This window comes from Phaseolus vulgaris, chromosome 11 (genome assembly GCF_051622355.1).
Source record: "Phaseolus vulgaris cultivar YP4 chromosome 11, ASM5162235v1, whole genome shotgun sequence".
In the NCBI taxonomy this organism is placed as follows: Eukaryota; Viridiplantae; Streptophyta; class Magnoliopsida; order Fabales; family Fabaceae; genus Phaseolus; species Phaseolus vulgaris.
The window spans coordinates 5651807-5679267 of NC_143508.1; the positions used below are offsets into that span (position 1 = coordinate 5651807).

General features: G+C 33.4%; 3 protein-coding genes and 1 pseudogene across 7 annotated transcripts; all 4 read right to left on the bottom strand.

The window, feature by feature from the left end:
• Nucleotides 1–2049: 2049 nt before the first annotated feature.
• Nucleotides 2050–4478, bottom strand: LOC137829648 (scarecrow-like protein 31 pseudogene; annotated as a pseudogene). The gene has a single exon (XR_016517764.1). The product of XR_016517764.1 is annotated as a scarecrow-like protein 31 pseudogene (transcript).
• A 3655-nt stretch (nt 4479–8133) lies between these two features.
• Nucleotides 8134–11090, bottom strand: LOC137820194 (GRAS family transcription factor). Of its 3 annotated transcripts, none has more exons than XM_068625261.2 (3): nt 10865–11045; nt 8668–10743; nt 8134–8511 (listed from the first exon to the last, which is right to left on the bottom strand). In XM_068625261.2, exon 2 carries the CDS (start codon nt 10697–10699, stop codon nt 8711–8713), a length of 1989 nt encoding a protein of 662 aa, XP_068481362.1. In that variant the 5' UTR covers nt 10700–10743; nt 10865–11045; the 3' UTR covers nt 8134–8511; nt 8668–8710. The 3 variants fall into 3 exon arrangements, with proteins under 3 accessions (XP_068481362.1, XP_090153306.1, XP_068480620.1); XM_090297180.1 differs by having other exon boundaries at nt 8668–10234; nt 10402–11043; XM_068624519.2 differs by having other exon boundaries at nt 8668–11090.
• A 1233-nt stretch (nt 11091–12323) lies between these two features.
• Nucleotides 12324–15640, bottom strand: LOC137819322 (scarecrow-like protein 14). The gene is made up of 2 exons (XM_068623487.2): nt 15407–15640; nt 12324–15051 (listed from the first exon to the last, which is right to left on the bottom strand). The coding sequence occupies exon 2, from the start codon at nt 15018–15020 to the stop codon at nt 12780–12782; it is 2241 nt and encodes a 746-aa protein (XP_068479588.1). The 5' UTR covers nt 15021–15051; nt 15407–15640; the 3' UTR covers nt 12324–12779.
• A 3967-nt stretch (nt 15641–19607) lies between these two features.
• Nucleotides 19608–24928, bottom strand: LOC137825281 (telomere repeat-binding protein 5). Of its 2 annotated transcripts, XM_068631005.2 has the most exons (10): nt 24598–24928; nt 23524–23723; nt 22634–23423; nt 22329–22538; nt 22160–22222; nt 21983–22062; nt 21567–21805; nt 20997–21323; nt 20702–20765; nt 19608–20058 (listed from the first exon to the last, which is right to left on the bottom strand). In XM_068631005.2, the coding sequence occupies exons 2-10, from the start codon at nt 23602–23604 to the stop codon at nt 19816–19818; spliced, it is 2097 nt and encodes a 698-aa protein (XP_068487106.2). In that variant the 5' UTR covers nt 23605–23723; nt 24598–24928; the 3' UTR covers nt 19608–19815. The 2 variants fall into 2 exon arrangements, with proteins under 2 accessions (XP_068487106.2, XP_068487187.1); XM_068631086.2 differs by lacking the exon at nt 20702–20765 and having other exon boundaries at nt 24598–24890.
• Nucleotides 24929–27461: the final 2533 nt, after the last annotated feature.

The following is a 27461-nucleotide window of genomic DNA, read 5'->3' on the forward strand; positions in this document are numbered from 1 at the left end:
ATTTTATAAAAAAAACTATATAATAGATAATAATTAAAGGATTAATGGATTAATAATATAAAAATATAATATATATATTTAATATAATAATTATAAAATGTATATTTATTATAGTATATATATATATATATGTTTAATCACATTCTTCGCAAATATGCTAAGAAAGAAGGTTGAAACGTTTTTGTCTAGATTTTTATTTTTTGATTTGTGAGTTTTCTACACATTTCTTTCGTTGTCTCACAATTTGTCGTTGGATCCAAACGTACCGTAACATATCCTCACAGATCCTCTTTACTATCACAAATTTACTTCCTCTCCTCCCCACAAATCTCCTCCTCAGTCTAAACACAACATAAGTGGGTAGTTAGATTAAATAAAGGTTGATGTGCCTTATGGTGTGTTTGGGAAGGAGATTTGAAGGAATGAATTTGGAGTGATTTGAGAGAAAAGTGTGAAGAAACTGAGGTTGTTTGGATTAAGTATGTTAGCGTAGATTCTTGAGGAAAGTTTATTGAAGTTTGTGAGTGATGTGATGGTGCTGTGAAAATTTTTAATTTTTTTAAAAGGTAGAAAATGTAAGTTTACAAATTTACCTTTGTCTTTAAAAATATTTGAATAATAATAAAATAATAAATTAATTTATATATTTATTTTTTATAATTAATAATAATATTATTATATAAATAACTATATTTATTTTCATTATTATAATTTTTTTAATTATTATTATTTATTTTATTAATAATATTAATAATATTTAATACAAATAAAATTAAGAATAATTTTGACTTTTTAATGGTATTATGTAAATTTTTTTAAGTTTTCATTGTCTTTCATTGTGTTTCTTCACTTCATATAGGGAATTGTCTTTTATTATGTAAATTAACATTTTTCAATCGTTGAATAGAAATAAACTACATTTTTTTTTGCTTTTCTATCTGAGTGAATAGTGTTCACTCGGATGCAAACATAGCATTAGTGATAACTTTAGAAAGAAAATGAAAATGCAAACTCCTTGGGACGAGATTGCAACTCTGTACAACATGATTGAATGAATCATGTGGAGGTTGATTGTTTTTTCATAAAAAAAACTTGATAAAAGTATCTTGAAATTTTCAAATATTCGAGCAATTAATAGATATTCTTATCCAAGTTAGGTTTTTAAGACTATTAGATAAGTTGGGAATGTATAACATCCATTTACCAATGGAGAGAGAGAGTGTTGAAATAAATATATGATTAAACTAAATTATAGGTTTATACAACTGTAAAAAATATGGTATAATCAAAACTTCTTTAATTAATTTAGTTCTTATCTGTGGGAGTAAAATGCTATAACTAGAGTCTATCTATATAAAAAATATGAATGAAAATCATAAAATGAATTACATTTTTTAGTTTTGTTGGAATATATATATTGCTGCAGTAGTATGGCTAGCAATACGGTTTATTAAAAGTTCATGGTATGTTCAGAATTGTCTTGTGTGTGAACAAGCAAATAGGCTATGGATGCTATAGCATTTTAAGGTTATGAGAGGATTGAGAGGTCCCAGATATACAGTGGTAGGTTAGAAATACAAGGGCTAGTTTCAAACAGCTCCCATTGAATGAGGAATTAATGGCCAAATTTTGGACTTAGTTAAGGAAATGGTGCCACAAAGATTTTGTCTTAGATGAAGATAACAATTGGATGCTCAAGGTTGGAAGGGCATAAAGAAATCTTACTGAACTAGATTCGGAACTCATACTACACTGAAAGGTAGGCTTCTAAGAATCAGCCATTGACTTTTAAGATCCAGAGAAGTTCTATCTCGTTAAGCATTGTTAGAAGTTCAAACTTAGCTAGCATTTGTCACCATTCGTAATCATTTATGTAAAAGCAGTATATATCAAGCGTTTTTAGAGCGCTATAGGTGAAAATCATGAGTTTCACAGAAGTTTCTGCAATAAAACAAAATTGCATGAAATTTTGCTTGGTACAATCTTCATCACAGCAACTGAAAGTTAACGAGCAAAATAAGCTTCAACATTGAACCATGCATGCTTAAATATCTCAAATAACCATGATTTGTTAGTAGGATTATAAGTCAAAGCTTTAACAGGGAAAAGGAGCAATATAAAAGTGGATAGAGTAGAAGTCAATCACTGATTATTACAATCATACATTTAGTATGAATTCTAAACCAAGTCCAGAAGTTCAGGAGCATCTCATTATGTGGGCACCCAACAAGTGGAAGCATTAAAAATGCGGCCCTTCCAACCTTGAATCATCCAGTTGTTATCTTCACTGAAGATAAAATCTCTGTGATATTCCTTTAACTTAGTCCTAAATTTGGCCATTAATTCCTCCTTCAATGGGAGCTGCTTGAAACCAGCCCTTGTATTCCTAACTTGCCATTGTTTGTAAGTCTCAGGTCTCTGAACCCTGTCAGAACCTTCACATGCTATGACATTCACAGCCTCCCGACCCAAAAGCTCGCTCTCAATCGTCAACCTCCAATCGTTTTCACGAGGTATGACAGTGTCAAACATATCATAAATAGCAGAATAATGGAATAGTGCCTCCCTAAACCGTGTGTTAAAGAAAGGGACACTAAATGATCCATTAATAATGATCTGAGTAAAGATATTCGGATTTATCTTCCTGATCAAGTGTAGGACTGCATTTCTAGGACTGTTCAATTCAACAGTACTCTCATCCAGTAAATGTTCAAACCTCATGTGACAGTTGACAGCAACTATCTCATTGCTCTCAATTTTAAGGGCTTCCACCTGAATGGTTTCCCAGTTCCTTGATGCTATGGCATGGTATTCGAAGGGAACCTTGTAACGCTTACAATAGCTAGCAAGACGGTGACCAGTCTCCTCAATTTTTTCAGTGGGACGAAAGCCTGGTTGGGGAAACTCTATCCCTGTGATCCTCAGCTTGGGAGGACCACCCTCTCTGTTTGATAAAAACTTTATAAGAATTGGCCACTGGAAACCGTATAGGATGCCAAAATCAATAATATGGACGGTTTCTGATTTTGCAGCTGCTTCCATAATCATTTTATTTGCAAAGAAATATGTAAACTTCTTGAAAGGGGTGGAAGATAGAAAAAGTTGGTATGCCCTCAGGAACTCAGCAGCAGTAATCCTCTTAGAGTTCAGAAAAGAAAATATTTCATGAGCGCCTGAACCAGCCCCAACCAACCGTGCTTCAAGACCATTGGCGAAATAGTGAGCTACCCTCTGTGATGCATCCCCAAAGGGAGAAGAGTGTTGCCTAATCTGCTTTAGTAATTCAGTGGCAGCTCTGTTGTCATTGGCATATACAGATTGTGCACACATCAGCAGAACATTCCTCAAATCCACACTTTCCTTCTTCGTCCCTTGTTTCTTTGATCGTCCCTTCCCTCCATCTCGCTCCTCACCTTTCACTGCTCCATTCTGCAAGGAATTCTGTTCACTACCCACGTTTTCCACACTTAGAAACACCCGATCAATAGCATCTGAAATGTCACTCTCATCAACAAGGCTAAGTGCCGATTGCTTACTCCTTCTCCCTTCTTCTTCTTCTTCTATCTCTTGCCGCTCGTGATTCTTCCTTCCCTCCCATCCGAAGGAATTATCTCCAAACGTATTGACCTGCTCCTCCCCGTTTGAATGCAGACCAGTTACAAGCTTAGGGCCAGAAGGAAGAAACTTGGTAGCTTCCTCTAACCCTCTCCTAAACTGGGAAACAGAATCAGCATCATTGAACATATTTTGTGCCAAGAGTTTGGCAATAGAAGAATCCAAATCTGAGAATCCATGACTAAATGAAGGTGACTGAGAAAGGATGTGGGGGTTAAACTGAAAAGCAGAAGCAGAAGCAGAAACAGAATCTGGGGAAGGAAAATTTTCATCTAAAAAACTGCTGTTGTAGTTATTGCTGGTGGTGGTGGTGGTTTCAACTTGGGGGCTGAGAACAAGGGCGTGTTGATTAGGGGAAATGTTACCAATGAGAGTATCATAGAAGGACTTCTCGGTAACCTGCAAGGTGAGCGAGTCATAGAATGGATTTTGTTGAACGTTCTCTTCCATGAGGATCTGGCTTATGAACTTGGCAGTTTCTGAGAAGTCGTTCTCTTCCAGTGGAGGATCCATTGTTGCAAAACCAAGTGAGTCTGAGAGGTATGATAAGCTCTCCTCTTCATCAAACAGGTCAACTCTGGGAAAGTTGTGCTCCATCGTGATAATCAACAACACTGAAATGGCTTTTTGCAGTGTTCAGAGAGAGAGAGAAGAAAGAAAAATGGGGATTCGTTCATAGAACATGATGAAAACGAAATACGAAGAATTCGGTGAGGGAAGGCCAACAGTCACAAAGCCGCAAACAGCAACATATGCAGCAGCCCTTTAAGTTTGACTATCATGACCATGATGATGACCGCAGTCGTAGGAATAACTCCGCGAAGCTTCCTATTTCGGAGGAGGCTGTTACTGTTGTCAAAATAATCTCTAGAAACTTATCTACATGGGGGAATAATATCTGATCTAACATGCTACCTATTTGAATGGATTAATTAATTAATCTAATCATAATAATTATTTATTATGCATCCCTTAATTATTATAAGTAAATACAATCACACGTTTTTATGAAAAAAAAAACAAATAAAATTGTTTCTTATTTCAAATGAACAAAAAATTATTATGATGGTATTACATGTACTACGTCCGATCGTGACTAAACACCCTAATCTGGCCCAGTAAATTACTGACTTATTAAAATAATATTAATAATACAAATTCCAAAAATCAGGTATATTATTACATAGGATTCAAAATATCGAGTGTCGAATATTAAATCTAACTTGAGCGATGAAATGTCTTCTACACGTACCATCCAAGTCTAGATTTCGTTAAAACGAGGAGTGGAACGAGTAGATGTGAGGAAAAAGTTTGCAAGAAGAGAAGATGAAGTGAAAACCGACTGATAAAAAAAGTAGAAAAGTAGTTTCAATCGTTCTCTAGGTTTAACCGGTTTGAAAACCTTACATAGCTAATCTAAGGAAGAAAATCTTATTTGTCATGTAGAGTTGTTTAAAATTAAAATAAATTGAAAGTAAAATGAGCATTTTGGAAATAAAAGTAGAGAACGTCTTCCCAAAAGTAAATAAAATGGACGTAAAATAAAGTTGTATTTTATGTCAAATATGATTTTTTTTTTAAAAAGTCTAACAGTTGCCCTTTTAATTTATGATTTTATTTTTAGAATTCAATTAAATAATTTTTTTAAATAGTATAAATTTCTGAGTCTAAACAAATTATCAAGATATTCACATTTACATAAATTCCTCATTCACAACTTCATAATATGGATAATGAATACATTTTGTGATGTAAACTATTATATGAAGAAATATATGATTATAAATAAGAGAGAATTAATATGAACAAATATTTTATTATAAATAAGAGAAAACCATAAAAAAAAAGTAACACAATAAGTTAAACGAATACGAAAATCTTAAAAAAGGTAATAATAGAAATAAAATGTTGGTGAAGAAATACATAGCACATATAATTCTTGTTTTATAGTAATTGTGCCATGACATTTTTCATAAATGAGTTTACAATTATATTTTCAGTCAAAGACAACACTTCTAATATATATGAAGTGTTAAATGTCATTTTTAAATTTCAGATTTGTAATATAAGTGAAATGTATTTTGTGCTTAAGAAACTACATAAGTGAAATGTATTTATCTTAAGTTTATTAAATTTCACCATATCTTCATCTTCGTTGTTCAAACTCATTAGTATATAACTTTTTTTTTCAAGATGTATATAGTTTTTAAACTATCTAATTTCTTTTGCATATATATAACGATCGTCAAAGTAATTTATCTTACCCTAGTAGTTTGAAATAAAATTTAAGAAATAGTCATAGTTTAATTCTAAAACAATTGAAGGTTCCATAATAGTATTATGATTAATTATACGAGTGGTAATAAAAAAAATGCTTTCATATTTTACTGAATGAATTGAGTTAGACTTGTTTTAGCATTGAATTTACAACTTTTTTTTAAATGCTACACATTAGTAACACAACTAATGTACGTTTCAAATTATCCAAATATATATATAAATTTTGTTCTAAATATCCAAAATATATTTATAAATTTTGTTCTAAATAGAGTGCAGAAAATATTGTTGACCTTTAATAATTTATTGACGTTATAATATTTGCTTGCAAGAATTTTTTATAGATTTAGATGAAAGTTGTAATAATTAACATCCTTGATTCAAAATATCAATAAAAAGAGTGTTATAGTAATTGCATTAGCCACTGTCTCAATAATTACTGGTTAAATCGGTTAATCATTAATTGAATCCAAAAATTACAATAAAAATAATAAGATGAAATCTTGGAACTGGAGAAACAAGCAAAGTTTTAGAACTCAAACAAAGGTTTAACTGAGAAAATAGGAGCTTGGTAGAATAAAAGGCGGTGATTGATTCTTAGAATCATACTTTTAGGATTTCTTCCATTGGTCTGATATTTGGCATACAAATATTAAATATAACCAAAAGGTACTACAACATAAAGCCATGCAAATACAATTTCACAGTTCATATTGAAACATATACACAAAGCATTTATAATATGACGATTACACTTTTCATCAACATACTTTAATTTAATTCACAACTATACCACCAATTATTTTCATCAACATTGTGTTTAGCAATGCCTAAAACAAGAAAGGAAGATCTTAGCTTGGAAAAAAATGTAAGTTAAATACACAACACAGTGCATTGAAGGATCTTTTTTATGCTTACTCTTGTAGGATCATGCAATTGACTTAAACCATGCATAGCATAGGGAGTAAAAAAATTCCACCATTTTTCTACATCAAAGTGAATTATAAAAGACATTATGGCAAATTGGTTTTTGCTTACTCATAACAAAAGGATAATGTGAAGTACAAACTGTTTCACAAATCAACCACCACAAGATAGGACAAGAGGAATGGAATCAAATTTTGGAGCCATTGACATTGATATAATATGCAATTTTGGTTTTACTAGCAATAATGACTTCTGTAGTAAAACTAATTGCTGATTATGTTTTTGGTAGGGTTTTCTGGTTTGGAATTTGAAATAGTGGCAAGAAAAAGATACAGAGTACAATTAGAAATCACTATATCAAGATTAAAATTCAATATATCAAATAAACCATAAATGATTCCCTCCAAAATTGATACTTAGTTAAAATCTGAACTTGAGATTATGTTGCAAGTATTTTGCAAAATGCTAAATCAAGTATATATGTACACAACTTTAATGCATTACATTCCCTCAATCTTGATTTATATATTTTGGCTAATTTTGTTTCAACATTCTATTAAACCATTTCGCTTGAATAACTTTATTTCAGCTGACCATCAAATTTATTTCAATCACGTTTGAATTTTAAAAAAAATAATAAAAAACTATTTGATACTTATTTCAATCAGTATTTTTTAGAACAAATGCTTTTGAATACCTCTGCTGATAGTGATTGCCTCCAACAAAGTAACTTCCAGCAACCATCCTTAAGTGTTTGTTTGTTTGTTCAAAAGTCAAATAGAATTAATTTTAAACAATAAAATAGTAAAATGTGTCTAAATTGAATTCAACAACATTGCATTGAAAATAGCCATTGATTTAGATGTAAAACAAGCAAACAGCCAACAGATTAATTGGCAGCATGAAAACAAATCACAGGGAAAAGCTTTCAGGTCTAAGCAAAGTGAATATTATGGTTCACTTTGGCAATGGCACGTAAATAAGAAAATATCATAGCTAGAAGCATCAAGAGCCAACGTTAATGGAAAAATCTTAAAAAAATTGAGCAACCAAACAGCATGTAATTTATAAGATCTAATGAACTTATATCTTGTAAAGCACTGTTAAAACTTCAAACTTAGTTTTTTATGACGCAAATAAGGCAGGGAAAGAAGGCTAGGAGAAGCAGGCATTTGTCAGCATTCTTATCTGAATATTCTAGATTATATTCAAGTAGTAGCAACAGATAAAAAATTTGAAGTACTTTGATCAGTGGAACAAATTACCCGACAATTTCAGAGAAGCTATCGCTGGAAAACATGACTTTCCCACAGGTTACTGCAACAAAACAAAATTGCAAGCATCACCGGATAAAACAAACTGAACATTGTCATCTGTTACATCTCGTCAATTCAGTAGCTAATTTGGTTCAAGAGACAATGTATTACAAATTTAAATAGAAGGAGGTGAATGCCTAATACATGTTGGTTAGAAAGAAAATAACTCAATATTTTGATCGCAAGTACTCGAGCAAACATTTTACAAGGATTCTACTACTCTAGAACACCTTCCTTATCATTATAGAAATTGCATTATTTTCACAAGTCTATAACAAGCAAAGTCATGCCATTATTTTACCAAGCAACACGGTGAAAATTTTGGTATACAATCTTCATCACAGCACCTGAAGGTGAAGCAAGTAGGTACCAGAACCTGAAACAGTGTAACAAGCAAAATAAGCTTTACCATTACAACAAGTTGAAATATATCAAAGCTCAAGCAATAAGCAAGTGTTAGCAGCTATAACAAGAATCTTTGACAGGGAAAACAAGAAATGGGTAGAGTAAAAGCCAGTGACTAAATCTTAACCTTGAGTCTAGTTTGAGTTCTGAACCCACTTCGGTAACATTCATTATGCCGGCACCCAACAAGTGGAAGCATACAAAATGCGGCCCTTCCAACCTTGAAGCATCCAATTGTTATCTTCATCAAAGACAAAATCTCTGTGGTACCATTCCTTTAACTTGGTCCTAAATTTGGCCATCAACTCCTTATTCAATGGGAGCTGCTTGAAACCAGCCCTTGTATTCCTAGCCTGCCACTGTTTGTATGTCTCGGGCCTCTCAAGTCTCTCAGAACCTTCGCATGCTATAACATTCATAGCCTCCCGGCCCAGAAGCTCTCTCTCAATCATCAACCTCCATTCGTTTTCACGAGGTATGACAGTGTCACACATATCATAAATAGCAGAATAATGAAACAAAGCCTCCCTAAACCTTGTGGCAAAGAAGGGGGCATTATATGATCCATTAGTGATGGAATGAGTAAAAATATCTGGATTTATCTTCCTGATCAATTGCAAGACTGCATTTCTAGGACTGTTCACTTCAATAGACTCATCCAGTAAATTCTCAAACCTCATATGACAATTGACAGCAACTAGCTCATTGCTCTGAATTTTAAGGGCTTCAACTTGAATTGTTTCCCAATTCCTCGATGCTATGGCATTGTACTCAAAGGGAACATTGTAACGCTTACAGTAGTTAGCCAGACGGGAACCAGTCTCCTCAATTCTTTCTGTGGGGCGAAAGCCAGGTTGGGGAAACTCTATCCCTGTGATCCTCAGTTTGGGAGGACCACCCTCTCTATTTGATAAAAACTTAATAAGAATTGGCCAGTGGAAACCATATAGGATGCCAAAATCAATAATATGGATGGTTTCTGCCTTTGCAGCTGCTTTCATAATCATTTTATTCGCAAAGAAATATGTAAACTTCTTGAAAGGGGAGGCGGAAAGAAAAACCTGGTATGCCTTGAGAAACTCAGCAGCAGAGAACCTCTTAGAGGTCAGAAAAGAATAAGTTCCTTGTGCAACAGTACCATCCCCAACCAAGCGTGCCTCAAGGGCATTGGCAAAGTAATGAGCCAACCTCTGTGATGCATCCCCAAAGGGAGAAGAGTGTTGCCTAATCTGCTTTAGCAATTCATTGGCAGTCCTGTTGTCATTGGCATACACAGATTGTGAGCACATCAACAAAAGATTCCTCAAATCAACTGTTTCCTTGTTCCTCCCTGGTTTCCTTGAACGGCTCTTCCCTCCATCTGGTTCATCAACCTTCACTGCTCCACCTGGCAAAGAACTGATTTCGCTACACATGTTTCCTTCATGAAGCAACACCCGATCAAAAGCATCTGACAAGTCACTCTCATCGGCATGGGAAAGTGCTGACTGCTTGTTACTTCTCCCTTCTTCTTCTTCTTCTTCTTCTTCTTCTATAGCGTATCTCTCATCCCGCTTGTGATTTTTCCCACTCCTCAACCCATACGAAGTCTCTCCAAACTTATTGAACCCCTGTTCTCCATTTGAATCTAGACCAGTCACGAGGTTAGGTCCCGGAGGAAGAAACTTGCTAGCTTCCTCCAAGCCTCGCCTGAACTGGGAAACGGAGTCAACATCATTGAAAATATTCTGTGACAAGAGTTTGGCAATAGAAAAGTCCAAATCTTGGAGCCCATGATTGGCGGTAATTGAAGGAGATGGTTGAGAAAGCGGGCGGGAGTTAAACTTAAAAACAGAATCTGGAGAAGGAAGCTTCAACTCACCAGAATTTTCATCTGAAAAATTGTTGTTACTGTTGTTGCTGCTGCTACTGCTGCTAGCGGTGGTGGTGGTGGTGGTGGTTTCAGCTTCGGGACTGAAAGCAAGGGGGTGTTGATTGGAGGAAGGAAGTAGGTTACCGGCGAGAGCGTCGTAGAAGGATTTCTCGGTAACTTGCAAGGTGAGTGAGTCGTAGAATGGCTTGTGTTCGACGTTCTCTTCCATGAGGATCTGGCTGATGAACTTGGCAGTTTCCGAGAAGTCGTTGTCTTCCAGCGAAGGGTCTCTGGAAGAAGGATCCATGGTTGGAAAAGCAAGCGAGTCTGTGAGATGGGCTATGCCCTCGTCTTCACCAAAGAAGTTTGGGTGCTCCATGGCAAGAGTGAAAGAGTTATGGTGTTGTGTTGAGAAAGAGAATTGATTGAAAATGGAAGAAGGAAACTTTTGACTATTATAAGGAAAAACAACCTTAGTTTAGGGACGCCGCCACCAATGTTGGGAGCTCCAAGGATGCTGTTTTTGTAGTAAAAAAGAAAGAGAAGAACATCACATGTATCTATACACACAAACTGCTATTTCTTGATTTCAGTATATCCACTTTCCCAACTCCATTACACTTTTTTTTAGTAAAGACATGTTCCCAAATCATTTCATCTGTTATTCTTCCTCTTATCATTTTTATTTATTTTTTAAAATATCTAACTCCTTCAAGGAATGGAACTATTTATAAAGTACTTTTTGTCTTCATTCTCAAATATATTTTAAATTATTGTGCTTTAAAATTTTAACAAAAATAAGTTTTTTTTTATCAACAAAAGTTATCTTTCTGAACATGTGATCCAGATCCTTTTTTTTTAGCATCAACATATTCAGTCTTAAAATTTTCACTTTAACTAAAACTATTAAACGAAAACTTTTCCTCGGGTAAAGGTTTATTACACCCACAACTAACAAGAAATTATACTAAAAATAATTATTATAAAATGAACAGTAATTAAATAAAAAAAATTACACTGTTAAGCATTTAAGTTTTTAAATGAAAAAGATGTTTTTTTTTTCAACATGGATCAATGGAAATATTAAAAAATGATAGTTATTTCAAATTTTAAAAAAGAATTTGTAAATTAATTTTATTGACTAAAAATGAAGTTAAATTAAACTAGTAGTTTAGCACGTATATTTCCCAAAATAAGTATTTACTCTATATAATAAAATATATAATCAATCGATTTTAAAATGTATAAATTATCTTTGAAAAATAAATTAAAAAAACTAAAAGAAAAAGAGAGAGTGGTTGTTTATGTACCAATAGGTTTCCGACAACGGTTCAAAAGTCTCCTGCTTTAAGACTTTTCAGACTACTTCGCGTTGAATAGGTTCAGCCTATAAATTAAAATAATAATAATAATAAAGAAAATGAAAATAAAATGTTATGATTTATTAGATAGTCAAAACTATTGCAAACAACTGCTTTTTTAGTTTTTTGAGGTGGCAAGTACAAGTGACGGCTCAACGTTTATTTTAAGTTTTTGAAACAATTTTACTTAATTTTAAAAATTAAATAAATCATTAAACGTTTAATAAATAATATTAGTCTACGATAGGATTTAAATATATTTTGTCGAAAAGCTATTACGATAATATATGACTTGGTTTATTTAATTTAAGATTTTCGCTTTAGAAAAAAAATGACATTTACGTACATCTCTCAACTGCTTTAAACTAAAATAAAATACCACAAGTAAAAATTAAAAAAGTAATTCTGAAATTAATTTTTAAGTCAGAGAAAACTTTAAATAATAATTTACAAATATCAGACTCATGCAAAATGTTAGTTGACATTGCTGTCAAAGAAGAAATAAAACTTGAAGATTTATTAAGAAATTTAGAAAAAATAAGAGTGAAATTTGCTTGGTTAAATGAGTGATTAAAGAGAATAGAAAATTGTCTTAACATTCAAACTTTGAAAAGAAAAAATGTATCATAAAGAAAAAGACAAGGTTACATGACAAAGAGAATATGCATTGAAGTTATCCCCTATTAATTACGAAGACACCTAACTTTAACAGTACATTGACAGATATGAAAAAACCCTACCATGGCCCTTACGATAATGTTGTGCAACCAGTGAGTTAAGGATGTCTGTCAATGTAGTTCAACTTTTATAATCACTCGCTATCTCAGGATTCTGCTGAGGATTACCTATCACAAGAACTCAAGAAGGAAGAAGATTCTGAGAACTGAAACTTCAGTGTGCTATGTTATTCCATTAGCAGGGATAAGCTTCTAGAATAAGTCAAGTCTAAACCATAAGCCTTGTGGAAGTCCATGTCTACCCTACAAACTCAGGAAACGTTTCTCCAAATAAACTACCCTGAGAAGATCATTGTGCAGGTACCCAACAAGAGGAAGCATAAACTACTCGGCCCTTCCAACCTTGCAGCATGAAGTTGGCATCTTCAAGAAGCATGAAATCACTGTGGTACACATCTTTCAACTTGTATCTTAATTTGTTGATGAGATGTTTATCCAAGGGAAGTTGCCTAAATCCAGCTCTCATGTTTCTAACCTGCCATTGCTTGTATATCTCGGGCCTCTCAACCCTCTCACAACCCTCACAAGCTAAAGCATTCATTACCCGCCGCCCAAAGAACTCTTTCTCAAACATCAATCTCATTGGATCTTCACGACTGACATTAGTATCAAGCACATCAAACAAAGTAGAATAATGGAAAAGGGCCTCCCGGAACCGTGGTACAAAGAATGGAGCATTGTAGCTCCCATTGACAGTACCATGTATAAAGATAGTGGGATTTGCCTTTCTTATTAAATTTAAAACAGCATCCCGGGGACTGTTCAACACAATTGTCTCATCAAGTAGATTTTGAAATCTAAACATAGAATTCACTGCAAGAAGTTCATTTTCCTTTATCTTCAAGTCCTCAATTTTGATGGTTTCCCATTTCTGTGCAATTGCATTGAACTCGAATGGAACTTTAAAGCGATCACAATATCTTGCTAGGCGAAGCCCCGTCTGCTGGACTCTCTCTGCTGGCCTGAAACCAGGTTGTGGGAGTTCTATCCCGGTAATCCGCAGCTTGGGAGGCCCACCAAGTCGTTTTGATAGACGATATATAAGAGCTGGCCACTGGAAGCCATAACGGATGCCAAAGTCTATAATATGAAGAGATTCGACTTCCATGGCTAGCTGCAAAATTGTATGGTTTGCAAAAATTATTGATAGCTTCTTGAATGGACAGGCCGAAATATACATTTGGTAAGCTTTCACCATGTCTGCTGCAGAGGTTCTTTTGTGTGATAAAGCAGTATAAATCTGAGTGCCTGTCCCAGCCAAGCGTGCTTCAAGGGCATTTGCAAAGCAATGGGCCAGTCTCTGAGTCCCATCACCCAGCGGAGAAGTATGTTGCCTTATCTGCTTAAGTAATTCATTAGCAGATACACGATCATCAGAAGAAACAGCTTGTGCACATAGAAGCAACAATGTCCTCAGATCCACAACTTCTTTTTTGTTGCCCTGTTTCTTAACACGGCTCTTCCCACCACCAGACTTGTTTGTTTCTTCTAATTTCTTCTGTGCACACAAGGATGCTCCATTAGAAAGGTCTGCGTAACAAATACACAAAGGAGCTGGATCATTTCTGCATCTAGTGCCCAGCAGAACCTTATCAAGCAATTCTGATATCTCACTGTCATCAATGTACACAGCAGACTGCTTGTTGCTTCTCCCATCATGCAAATCTGCTTCTTCATCTTCCCGCTCGTGATTCTTCCTTCCCCTAGACTCAGCATAAATTTCATCTCTCTCTACCTTAGTTTCCTCCTGTAGAGGAGGAACCTTCCTAAAAGAGGGGTTATCCAAGTCAATAACCAAAGGATTCCCTTTAGGTAGGAACTTATTGGCTTCCTCCACACCCCTCTCAAATTGCAGTACAGACTCACTCTTGCTAAACAAGGTTGGATCCAAAAATCCAGCTGCAGTGGAACTTGCCAAGAATCCACTATCGGTAACACCGAAGTTTCTTGTGGTGTTCATATAAGAATGGATTGAACTGGCCTGGAAAACAAAGTCAGTGGGAAAAGTGGTTTGCGGTATGGAAGGCTTATAGTCAGTAAGATCAACGTTATTGCCATGAGACTCAATCGAGTTACCAGTGCTAGTGGCTGTACCACCGCTGCCATAATCACTGAAACTACTATCCTCAGGGCTGTCCACGTCGTGATAGGTTTTTATTGAAGAAGGGTGTGTCTCACCAATGACCTCATAGAATGATTTCTCAGCAGCTTGGAGAGCCAAGGAATCATGAAACATACACGACTTTTCCTCCAAGTCCTCTTCCATGAGCATTTGGTTTATGTAGCGTAGAACAGTAACTGAAAAATCAATCTCATCCAATGGAGACTCCTCATCGGTGGCAAAGGAAACATGGTTCTGAGCAACGTTTGGATCAGGTGGAAGAACTAATGGGTTATCCCTGAATCCAAACTCAAAGGATCTCATCATCCCATTAACAGGGACAAGGAACTGATCCTCTACAACAACCGTGTTGGGCACTTGGTTAGGTTCAAAACCATTGATGAAATTGGACTTGAAACGTGGATCCATCAAGGTGATAAAGTTCAATTCAAAACCAATACTGTAAATTGAAAAAATGAGAAAAAAATTATTTTGTTACCCCCATAAATCCAGAACCATACAATTAGCATGGCTTTGTAACAGTACACGAAAATGGAAGAGACAGAAGCAGTAAGACATGTATGTAATCAAAAGTTGTAGCTGGATGCATGTGTTAAAAGAAGACGCTTGAGGGAACATTGGTAACCCTAGGAGAGTGAGATTTTGAGGCAATTTATGTGTATGGAAGCAAAATCAATGAGTTTGCTTTGCATAGCTAATGGACACAAGAAAGAAAGTAAGATGATTGTTTTATTAATAATGATGCAGGGAAAAATGACAAGTTATAAATAGAATAGAAGAGAGGGAGAAAGAACCTGTGAGAGAGAGTTGAGATTTTCTTTAGTTTGTGTCCTTGGTGGCGAAGACAGAAGTCATTGGGTCACACTGAGATAGATCATAGCATTTTGAGACCCAAAATAAAACAGAATCTCTTCTGTGTGTGCCAAATGTTGATATTGGCCTCTGAACCTTTGATCATAAAAACAAATGCACATGTTGGGTGGCTAAGGTGGGCGCGGTTATATTTCATGAAGACAAACTTATCTAGCACATATATGAATATAGGTGAATACGGATGCGTATAATCTCCTAAAATTTAAAATATGAGATATATATTATATAATTATATATTATATATGAGATACATATCTATATATTACATAATTATAAATTATAAAATTAAAAATAAATATTTGGAAGTAGAGAGATATTTTTCATGACTAGTTCAAAAGAATTTGTTACTTTCTTTTATAATCATAATATAAATTTATATAATAAATTTGAATTTTTAAAAAATTATTATATTTTATACCTTTTAAAATTGTGATAAAATCGTCATAGATTTATATTTTTTGAATTGAATACGATAAGTGTTATATGAGTATCGATACCAATACAGATGTAAGACAGAAATACGTCATTTATCTTCCGAGAGCACGACAAAAACCTTAATTGCCGCAGTCTACACCCTTAATTCTGGTCTTAAGTGATGGTTAACACCTTTATTTCTTGTCTTTAACTGATTATTGTTCTTAAGTATGTCTAAAGGCCAATATAATATTATGCACAACGTCGTAACTTTAATGACCTCTTTTAGAGCAAACTTAGCATTAGTTATTAATAATGTACTTGTTCGGTCATAGAAGATAATTACAATCTTTATCAAAATAAAAAAATATTTGTAATGTCAAATGCTGTCACCTCACTTCACTGTTATTATATAGCTTCCGTACTCGCTTTCTTCCCTTGAAAAATAATATTTTGAGAACTTTTTATGAGACATGATAATACTGTTATAATAATATAAATATTAAAGTTTATAAAAGAAGATAAATAATATATGTCGCTTAAGTTATTATCAAATAATTGAATAGAGTTATGTAAGTACTTTTTTTATTGATTTTTTGTTTTTATATTATTCGACCATTTTAGTCAGGTTCGTAAGATATTTTCTGTAGAATAAGTAGTATTCTGAGTAAATGAAAGAGAATAAGAGGGAAAACAGAAAAAAAGGAAACATTGTGAAAAAGAAATTTTTGAATTATTCGTCAGATTCCGAGTACAAAAACTAAACCCTATATAAAAAGGTAAAAAGAACAGAAAAAGTAAAATGCCCGAAACAAACACTCCAAAAAAACAAAACAAAAATAATAAAGAGGGGGTGCAAGCAGAAAAAAAAAGCCCAAACAAGCTAAAGAAGATAAAAACAAAAAAGTGAATACTTTATCAATATTCTTCAAACTAAAAATAAATGTTCTTCATTATCATCAACTTAGAATGGATGTCTTTAAAAATAGTTGGAGCCAAGGGCTTGCCAAAAATGTCAACAACTTACAGAAGAGGAGATAGAAAAAACTTGAGAAGATCCACATTCAGTTTTTCACAAACATGTTTTGTCATCTTGTGAAACACTTTATTAGAGGCAATTTAGAAAACAAATTGGTTGTCACAATATAAGATTGAATACAAGGCACTTGGAGGTCTTGGAGAAGATAAGTGATTCATTTGATCTCACATGTAGTAGCTGCAAGAACACGATTCAGATGAGCTCCTTGAAATAATTTGTTGCTTTTAAGGTTTTCAAAAGATGATAGATTTTCCCAAGTATATGGAAACATATTTTCTGGTTTCAAGTGGTTCAATCAAAGTAATTAATTATAATGAAATTGTTGTTATGAAAGAAAATACTAGTCTTGGAGATTTTTTAAATATAGAAAATGTGAAAGGCAACTTATTGGTGATACTTGTTAGGAGCATAAATGAATTGGCTAAGATTATTAACACAAAAGACAATGTTTGGTCTAGTGTTAGTGAGGCTGCAATAGGAGGATGATTCTTCTTCATTTAATTTGATGCCTTTGCCAACAAAAGGAAGAGTTATTGCATTTACAAATTACAAAAACTAAAACAGAAAAATATATTTTACATTGACAAAAAAAACCCATTATATTTACAATGACCTGAAATTGTGCTTCTGATACAAAATTATTCTATTCTGACGTAACATTAAACTCGTCAAAATATTATATAAACATTAAATTATCATTCTTAAAATTATATTTTTACTGGAATAGTTTTGTAGGCTAATTATTGTGATAGATAAAATCTTAAAAAATTATTAAAATAAGTGAATCAAGTCAAATTGACATGACTTCTATTTCAACATGATTAGATTTTAATGGAAGTCTATTAATTGAGATTTCGTTATCCTGAAATTATATTTTTAAATTTTATCCATTTTAATAATTAATTTACAAATAAAATATAAAAAAAAACTAATATTTTATTATATTCTAGACTGAAATGGGCCTGACAAGCCCATCCTTTGTTTTACTTTTTGAATTGTGTACCACAGAATATTCAAATTAGGATTGGGATCCCTTTGAAACGGAATATTCCGTAGATAAAAAAAAATGAAATTTGTTTTTAAATTTTATGAACCACACTGATCCCAGTCACAATCCTCACCATTTCTAGTCAAAGTTTGAGAAGTGATGGCTGCATTCACTTATAAAGAGATAACAGATGCATGAACATCAAACAGGTTGCTCTTTTCTAGAAAAGAGACTGTTGTGTACACATTCACAACAGATTTAATGATGTTTGAGATTAAACACCAACTCTAATAAACCTTCATTGCCATCTTTATTCATCAATTTTTTTTATAAAATTTAAAAATAAATTATGTATTGTTATACCGTAAAATAAATAAATACGGCATGCATTTGTAAGAATATTGTTTGTTATAAAAAAAATACTTTTGTTTGATGGTACTTCATCAGTGGGGAAAAAAAAGAAAATAATAATAATTGGGGAGGAAGTGCATTTATTTGCTTGATGGTGCTTTAGCAATGACTTGATGGATAGAATTTGTGTGGATATAGTTTTCTCATTGTCTTTCTTCAAAAGAAAAAGAATGTTTTTTTATATAAAAAGTAGCATGTTCATTTAATTATATTTTTCAATTTTTATTTTAAAAAATTAAACCAAATAAAGAAAATACCTTTTCTTTGTTATTTGTTGGAATCAAATAAGAGGAGATCGTTTTTTCCACTCTTTGTTTATTTTCTTTTCAAATACATTTTTTCTTAAAAATATCAAATTATGTTTAGTTGATAATTGATAGAATATGAAGAAGTAAAATAGTAATTTTAATTATCACTATTTGAATGGTTTAAAATTGTGTGCAATAAATTGAGTGCGAGGTGTATTTTTTTTTTCATCTCACGCTGTTTTATACTTCTATTTTTTTCCATGTTATTTCTACTTTAAATTTATAGGAATTAAGAGATGATGTTTAATTAGTAATTTTGTTATTTAATAACTAAATTAAACATATATCGAATTCGAGATGGGAAATAATTTTGGTTTCTAACTTTTCATATTATTCTGACAAAGAAAATTGCCATGATCTTCACAAAAATATTTGGTATGTTCCATCGATGTTCAAAAGTTTGGTATGACTCACAATGAAACATATCATTTAATTTTTTTACCATCACTCGGGTGATGGGTGTATCTACTTCGCAGTATATGCAATATATATTGATGATACTGTTTTTTCAAGTAGTGACTGTCACGCAGGTGAAACAACACATTTACGACAGGTGAAACAACAATATATATTGATGATATTGTTTTTTCAAGTAGTGACTGTCATGCAGGTGAAACAACACATTTCCGACAGGTGAAACAACATATTTGTCAACACCTTTCAGATCATATTGGCAAACTCAAAAATGTATCAGCTTAAGGAAGTGAATAAGATATTATTAAATATTTTTATTTATGTAATAGATTTAACCCTTATTTTTATATATTTTTAATATAAATATAACCATATGTATTTAATTTTCCTTTTCGTTTATTTTAACACACTGAAAATCCCATGTAGACAACTTCACCGTCTTCCATTGGTCATAAGTTTCCTCAGAAATTAGATAAGTAAATTGTAAATGTGGAATTCATCCATCAAGAAGTAAAAGCATAAGGATCTTGTACTACGGCAATGAAATATTTACAGTCAAAAGAATTGTGTTATGGAGCACTTTATTACATCAATCATTTACAAGCAGTGTCCACGAAGGGAAAGATCACATCACGAGCAAAGATAATTTTACAAGAACTCGAGACCTGTTTTGTTTCCTTGTCATCATCACTTTTTACACGCTTCATTAACAGATAGACTTCACAAATATTTATTGAAAGCAAAAAGAAAAAGACACTAATAACAAAAGTCAGAAACCAAAACACTCTCATCCACATGGCCACTTGCTGATGACAACCCCTGGCCTTTACGATTGAAGGAGAAGACGGTTTTAGTTTCCGGATGCTGCTGCTTAGTCTGCTGATGGGACCAAAATGCGTGGGCCACTATAACCCTGTCCAAAAGTTCTTGGGGAACAGGTTCACCCCTTCTTTGCTGAGGGGATATTCTTGCCGTGTGTACTAGTGTTTTCCATTTATCCTGCAACAACCCCAAAATCTCGTGTAAAATATTTCTCTGCCATGCGTTCTCGGTAAGGAAACCAAAAATCCATGATTATAAAAAATGGTCTTCATCTTTTCACTCGGATTCTATCACTATCTTGCAGTAGTTTTACAGAAAAACAGAAACATGAGGAATAACTAAGTTTTGGTTTGAATATTTTGGACACTATAGTTTGTATCTCATTAGGTTTTGATTTTTATGATTAGCTTTTCTTATTATCAGTCGCCATATTTTCAGTTTTGTGGGTCTTGTTCCCTAAAATATATGGAAACTATAGGGGATTAGTTTTTCATTGGAAATAAAGACCAATACCTAATAATATAACTTGTATATGGAATAAAGTACAAACGAATGAAAGTTCTAAGGATTTATGCCTTAAGAGTAGGGGTCAAACTCAAATAATAAACTTTGGGGATTAATTAAGAATCAAAACCTGAACATGTAGAAATTATAGGGCCCAAAACACTTAGCCTTAAGCTTTTATACATCAAAATCTATTTAAAAGATAAGACTCGCTAACGGGAAGGTGACATCTGGTTAACCATTTTTAAGAGTCGTTTACATAGTAGCATATATACAGTACTGCAGTTTCCAAGCAAAAAGGATCACATGTTTTTACCTTCAAATCCACATATGTCCGATGCTTTGCATTATCGAAAGCACAAAGCTTAACATCACGCCACCTGATTATATTTTTTTCATAAGAAAATAAAAACACAGCATAAAGGGATTGTAAGAGGAAATCTCTCTCACCATCCACTTACTGAAAATACAGAAGACAGACAACTATCTACACGCCTTCACACTAGCAACAGGATGGGGTACTAGTACCACGGTACCCACTAAATATTAGGCCAGCTTATGAAAAAGAAAATACTATCGTCAAGACAAACAAAGTCTCGTGTAAATCTTACCTTCCGGTTCCTAGTTTTTCAACTGCCTGAACCAGTGCTTCTACTTCATCTACAGAAAAAGGCCTACGTAATCGGCGCTGTACCACCATCGATCGCCTTGGCTTCTGGGGTACAGATACCATAGCTAGTTCCTCGTTACCCTTTTCAAGAACTGTAACCAATTCTTTGGAATCTTCCATACCTTTGTCAACATAAGTGTTAGCAGGAGAAGGTCCTGAATCATTATCACTTTCAAATTGGCTACCAAAACTGGTTACTTGATGCTCAGGTAACATGTCAGAATTGCCTTGAATGCCCTGATGAATTACAGCGGGACGGGAAGGACACCTGAACAATAATTTTAGAAACATAAACTAAATAATATTTATAAGATGACAGTATGAATAATAGTTTATACAAAAATATGTCAATGATACTAGAATAATTGAATTAAGTATATAAACACCTCATTTCCAAGAGAAAATACAATGTTGATTGGGGTGATAACTGTATTCGAGTACAAATAATTAAGAACACTAATTGACAACCCCAGTTCCTACCATACAACTTCATTTGAAGGTTATACACTACCTTATTACAGGCGGAGGTACGTCAGTGCTAGGACGGGGAGAATGTGCGGCGCATACAATCGGTAGGCTTTGCGAAGAATTAGGCTCCAGGGTGAAACCCAAAGCATCAAGCTGGTTATGATGAGAAATTCCAGTTTGAAGTAGTGTTTTACTGTCATCCCTAACTTTCTTTCCCTGGAGAAAAACACCAATGTGCAATTCACCTCCGAGTACAGCAGTCACTGCATCCATTACTGTCCTCTGCAGACCAAAATGCTGTAAGAAATACAGCCAACTGAACTTGTGATGGAAGAAACATGCAAATGGAATGGATCCTAAAATGTCAATGCAACTTATAAATTCACAGATGCCATTCCTCGTGAACTTCTAGAAATGGGAAGATGGTATGTAGATGGCCAAATATATAAATTATTACACCTTCAAGGACCCAATTGTTGCAGTTTCTGGAACCTCTATAAAAAGCTCTGGCACCCTAAATGACTTGATCCTAAGCTTCACTGGTTAAAAGAAATAAATTTACATGTAAGAACCGCTTTGAAGATACTGATCAAGTCAAAGAATACATAAAGAACTGCTCCCTCAATCTTCTCATACCATGAGAACCTATTCGTCGTAACACCTGGTGTTGACATGCTTCCAAGGATGGTATTCCAGGGTCTGCATCAAGGATTTAAACGAAGACTCCATGAGATCCTTAAATAAAGAGGTGAAACAAAAAATCAAACTGTAAAGAAGGAAGTCATGTAGAGGGAATGTGTAAAACCTCTGTGCATCCTAGGAAGTGAACCACAAGCATCCTGATTAATACAATTCTTGGGTGCATAATAAATCCCACCACTCCTGATAAATCCCTTAGAATTTGAAACAGACTTATAATTAAAAAGCTTCCTCTTTTTGAAAGGAATATTCATCTGAGAATTTTGGCGTTTATTGCACTTCCTCTGATTGTGGTAAGTTTTCTTCCAAACTCCATCTAAAATTAGCACGTTTCCAATTAAAAAAAAAATCAGTGAACAAGCAAAGAAGGATGAAGGTTAAAGTAATCTCATACCATAAGGATGAACTCACCACTGTTAGAAAGTGTGTCATACTTCAGTTTTTGAGCAACTTTCTGAAAGTTAGAAGCCAGTCTTTTACTTATTGCACTATCACCTATACAATTCTTTGGCCTAAAGGTCCTTGTTTTAGTATTAATAGGGTGAGTACACCCAGAAGAGTTTTCATCATCATCTCTACTAACTACTGCTACATTGTCACAACCTTTGGACAACAAGCTACAGGGAATCCTATCATTATACCCAGACAATTTGGCATTTCCTCCTAAACTGATCAACGCAGGAGGATTTTCATCCAGCGGATCCCCAAAACTGTACATCTCAATCCCACTGCCTATTGGCACCTTCTCCAACTCATGCATCCCATCCTTTCCTTTACTTGTATCGCCATCTATCTTGAAATGACTATCCTTTGGGTAACCAGAAGAATCTAATTTGACTTCTCCAGTAACATTTTCCATTTTGATATGGCTATTGCCATCCACCAACTTTTTTGCAATGAACCTCTCTAAGCAACTAGAACTTGCTACTATAGAAGCAATCTTTGCATGGTCATCAATTGCAAGATGTGGGAATTCTTTCAAACTTTTTTTGTCACAACTTCTTTCGTCAGAAAGCTCAGATTTGGATGGTTTATTTGCATCATGGCACTCTTTGACAAATCTACACTGATCCTTATTTGATGATGTATAGCTAGAAATGGCTGGATTCTCTCTCTCTTGTAATAGTTTACCAGCTACGGTGGCCAATAAGTCAAATGCACACTTCTGCTTGTCTTCTGCTCTTTGAAATTTGGCCCTCCTCTAGGAAACATTTTAACAAAACAATCATAAATATTGTTTTCATGAAATCTTACGTAAATTGAATTATTAACCAGCCCCATGAAAAGCAAAACATATTTACCCTAACTGAGCGAGAAGCTCGGGGCATGGTAGGAGCCTGATAGCCATTAAATCCGTACTCTAACCTCTTCTGCAAGACCATATCTTAGAAACCATGCCAGAACAGACGGATCAAGCACAGATATTCAGCAATCCAAGACCCACTATCCGATAAACAGCACTTCTCTTCTTACTTGACTTAACCAGCCACGATTTGAAAGCCTGACAGTAAACCCATAAGTAAAAGATCAGATGCATTACAGTGTACCACTACCAGTAAAAGTAAATAATAATAAGTATTTCACAATTTTTTACATTACTGAAATTCGTTTAGAATGATAAAGTAGTATCTAAGAGAAAGACTATGAATTAGATAGTCCCGCCCTTCCCTTACGACTAGGCAATGCTCGGGTGTGAAGGTATATCTAGTGGGGCATCTCAAAAACAGGTTCGTTTTCTTTAAAAGGGAAAAAAGAAAACTTTTAAGAACATAGTCATTAAAAGAAAAAAAAAGTGCATGTTTCCATCCAAGATTTAGGAAGATATCATAGAGAGGGATAACAACAGAATATTTGCAATAAGAAAAAACTAGATTCGACAAAGCACCATTAACTGCAACTCAATCTTTCAGAGTTAAAAATTACTCCCTTCATATGCCCAACCAAGAGGAAGTCAATCAAGTAACTCTCACCAGATCCAGGCACGTTGATGATAAAGGCATAAATAAAGAGGATTACACAACGAAAACAGATTCAGACGAAGATAAAAAAAACAAACTTTACAAAACAATTCAGCTCATATTAAGACACAATACGCTAAAATCAAGGAAGAAGCAAAAAACAAACAAGATTTCAAACAGGCTCACGAGAAAAGTCTGAAAAATTCAAAACGTATACGATAGTAGGGATCTAAAACAAAGAAAGAAGACCGATCTAGAAAAAAAAACAAAATCCAAATCCGAAAGAAAAACGGAGATTCAACTCAACTAAAGAAAACAAAGACCGAAAATTCTGAAGTTTCAACATAACCATACGACACAATCTCCCATTAATTTCACCCGCCAGCAATCAAAATCCTTGTCATAAGACATCCTTACCTGTTTCCCTTCAGAGAACACAATTTTGACCGGACGAAGCGAAATTCCGACGAATGTAAGACCGGCGAATTCCGAATTCTGAAGTGAACCAACAAAAACAACACTAGTTTTTCATCACAGAAGCATTTTTTCTTGATTTGGTTTATTTTTGTCTCATGGAACAAATTCGAATAGAAAAAGGAAAACAATTTGTTGCTTTGAATCCCAAAACCCTCTGAAAAAACTTCTCATTCTTTGCTTAAACCCCCCAACGCGCACTATATGACCACCCCCGCCAACAGGATCTGCCGGTTATTGCAGTTAACTCCACGGGATATAGCAGGTTAAAGGTAAAAAGCGTGGGTAGGTTGTAGGTAATTACAAACTTCTATAATTTTTTATTTTGTTTATTTTCCGTTATTATGCGTGTTATTTGAATATGATTTATAAATATGTTACATATAATATAAATATATAATAATATGGGGGTTTAGGTGGCATAATGTCATCGTTTTGCATTTGAGTGGGTGGGTGAGAGAAGCGTGACACTTTTAGTTTTTGTCATGCTTATTATTACAGGTTTATGTGTGAAAGATAATATTTCTAAGGACCAAAACACACTCTTTATTATATTTAATTATCATAATCCATCAGAATATAAATTAAGAAGCTAATTGTACGTGCTGGGATCAAACACAGCTAATAAGTTTTTTATAATCATTTTTAGTCATTGATTTTAAGAAGATCTCTCTCTCCTAACAAAAGAATTTAATTAAATAAATATCAAATTTTTAGACTTATTGAAGAAAAATCAATTTTTTAAAAGTCATTTAACACATAAAAATCATTATTGATATTGAGAAAGAAAACGAAAGCAATAAAAGTGCTTAGAGAGTAGAAATTTGGCACACCAATAAGAGGGCGTTCTGCAAGATAAACGGAGTTTGGGGAATCTCTGTGAATACGTCCTTATAGTGTAATAATGCTTCACAGTGTTGCAAATACAAAGTATTATTTGATAATACTTAAGAAAACTATAGTGACAAAATATTCAATATAACTACGTGATGTGGATACGTGTCAGTATCAAGAAAAAGACTTGGGTTTATCATCACACGTGGCAGTGTGACAGTGGATGAACCACGTCCTTTATTTCATTTTACTAAAAAAAATATTTTATATCACGTCACTACTGCTATTTTCTTTTGTCTTCCTTATTTTATTTTATTTTTAGAGATAATGTGAAATGGAGAAACTTGTTTAGGAAAAAATTGAGTTTATTGAAATTCATAGAAAAGGATAAGAGAAAAATGTTTTAGAAAGTAGGAGATAGGTAGTTTGATGAGTTACATTAGAGTTGGTTCAGTCAGAAACAGATACAAAACCAAACCAACCATTGATAACCTTGGACAAAGTTAGTTCAACCAAACAAGCAACCTTGCAATGCAACACATGTTGCTGTCTTACAATATAACAACCAGTTATCATCCTTAATCAATTATTCATTAAATGTGTTTTTCGTATAAGGCATATGACATTTTATTTTATGACAAAAATGTGCATTAAGTTTTGAGTTGCATTCTTTTATTCAAAATATTTCTATAATAAGAAGAGAATTCTAATATCTAATTGATTGATTTAAGATTTATAATAATATTAAAATTATTGTAGGAGGAATTAAATATCTAAAATGAATATAAAGATTATCCTGAGTAACAGAATTGTGTGTTAGAAAAGAAAAGAAAGAAAAAACTAAAAAGAAAATTGTCCTGAATTGGGTTTGAAAAGGGTAAGGGCACGTGATGAAGAGGAAATGCAAGGTGGCCCAGGAGAGAGAGATAGCGTGTTATGGCCATTCTTGTTAATTTGATTGAAGCCAAAGGAATCCATATTCCTTCCCCAACAAAGCTGGAATATATATATATATATGTATATATATATATATATGTATATATATATATATATATATGTATATATTCATGCCATGGTTGAATCACTAGTTACAGATCTGTGTTATCAATCCCCTGAAATTTGGATCCAAATAATTATTTATCCTCCAGAGAAAATAGACAAAATAAATATTAAACAAAAACTTATTCAGTAAAAATATAACTTAAACACAGAAAAAAGTGTTGTCATTACATATCTGCATATAGCAATTCCCAGATTGTTGGAGTGGATTCTCCTTATAGCATAGAAAAAATTTAAATATTTTATATAACACATTTTAATGATAAATAAAGATGAGTCTCTTTTCGAACGTGGTTAATATTACGATTATTTCTTGTGAGCAACTTCATAACTTTTTGTTCTTCTCTTCCTTATCTTTATAAATTTGAAGTTTGGATCATACTTGCCAAAGGTATAATCTGATTGTATAGGTCAATGTAACCTGTTGTACGATCCGACATAAAATCAAATAAAAAGATATTTCTATATTTAGGTTCAATTTCATAAATAATTATTAAAATTAATAAAAAAAATAACTTGTAACAAACTTATAATTCACTCGAAATTTTGATTACACTGAAAACAAACAACCTTAACACGATATTATTTTTTAAAATTTTTAATTATTTTAATCACTGATAAGTGAAATTTCATTATAAATAGTACAGATAAGATGATCATGAGTTACATATAAAATTTATTGATTTGAAAAAGTCAGAAAAGAAGTACAGCAAGGACAGTCAAAAGTGTGACTGTGACCTATGAACTTGACATAACGATGGAGTAAAATGAGGTGAGATATAGAAGAAAAAAAAGTAGGAAAAAACAACTAAAAAGAAATATCCAAAGAAGTTTGAAAGTGGAAGCTAGGGATGAAGTGTGTAGTTGGAAGGAGATTGAAACTCAAGTAACTTGAATGTAATTTACTTGACTTA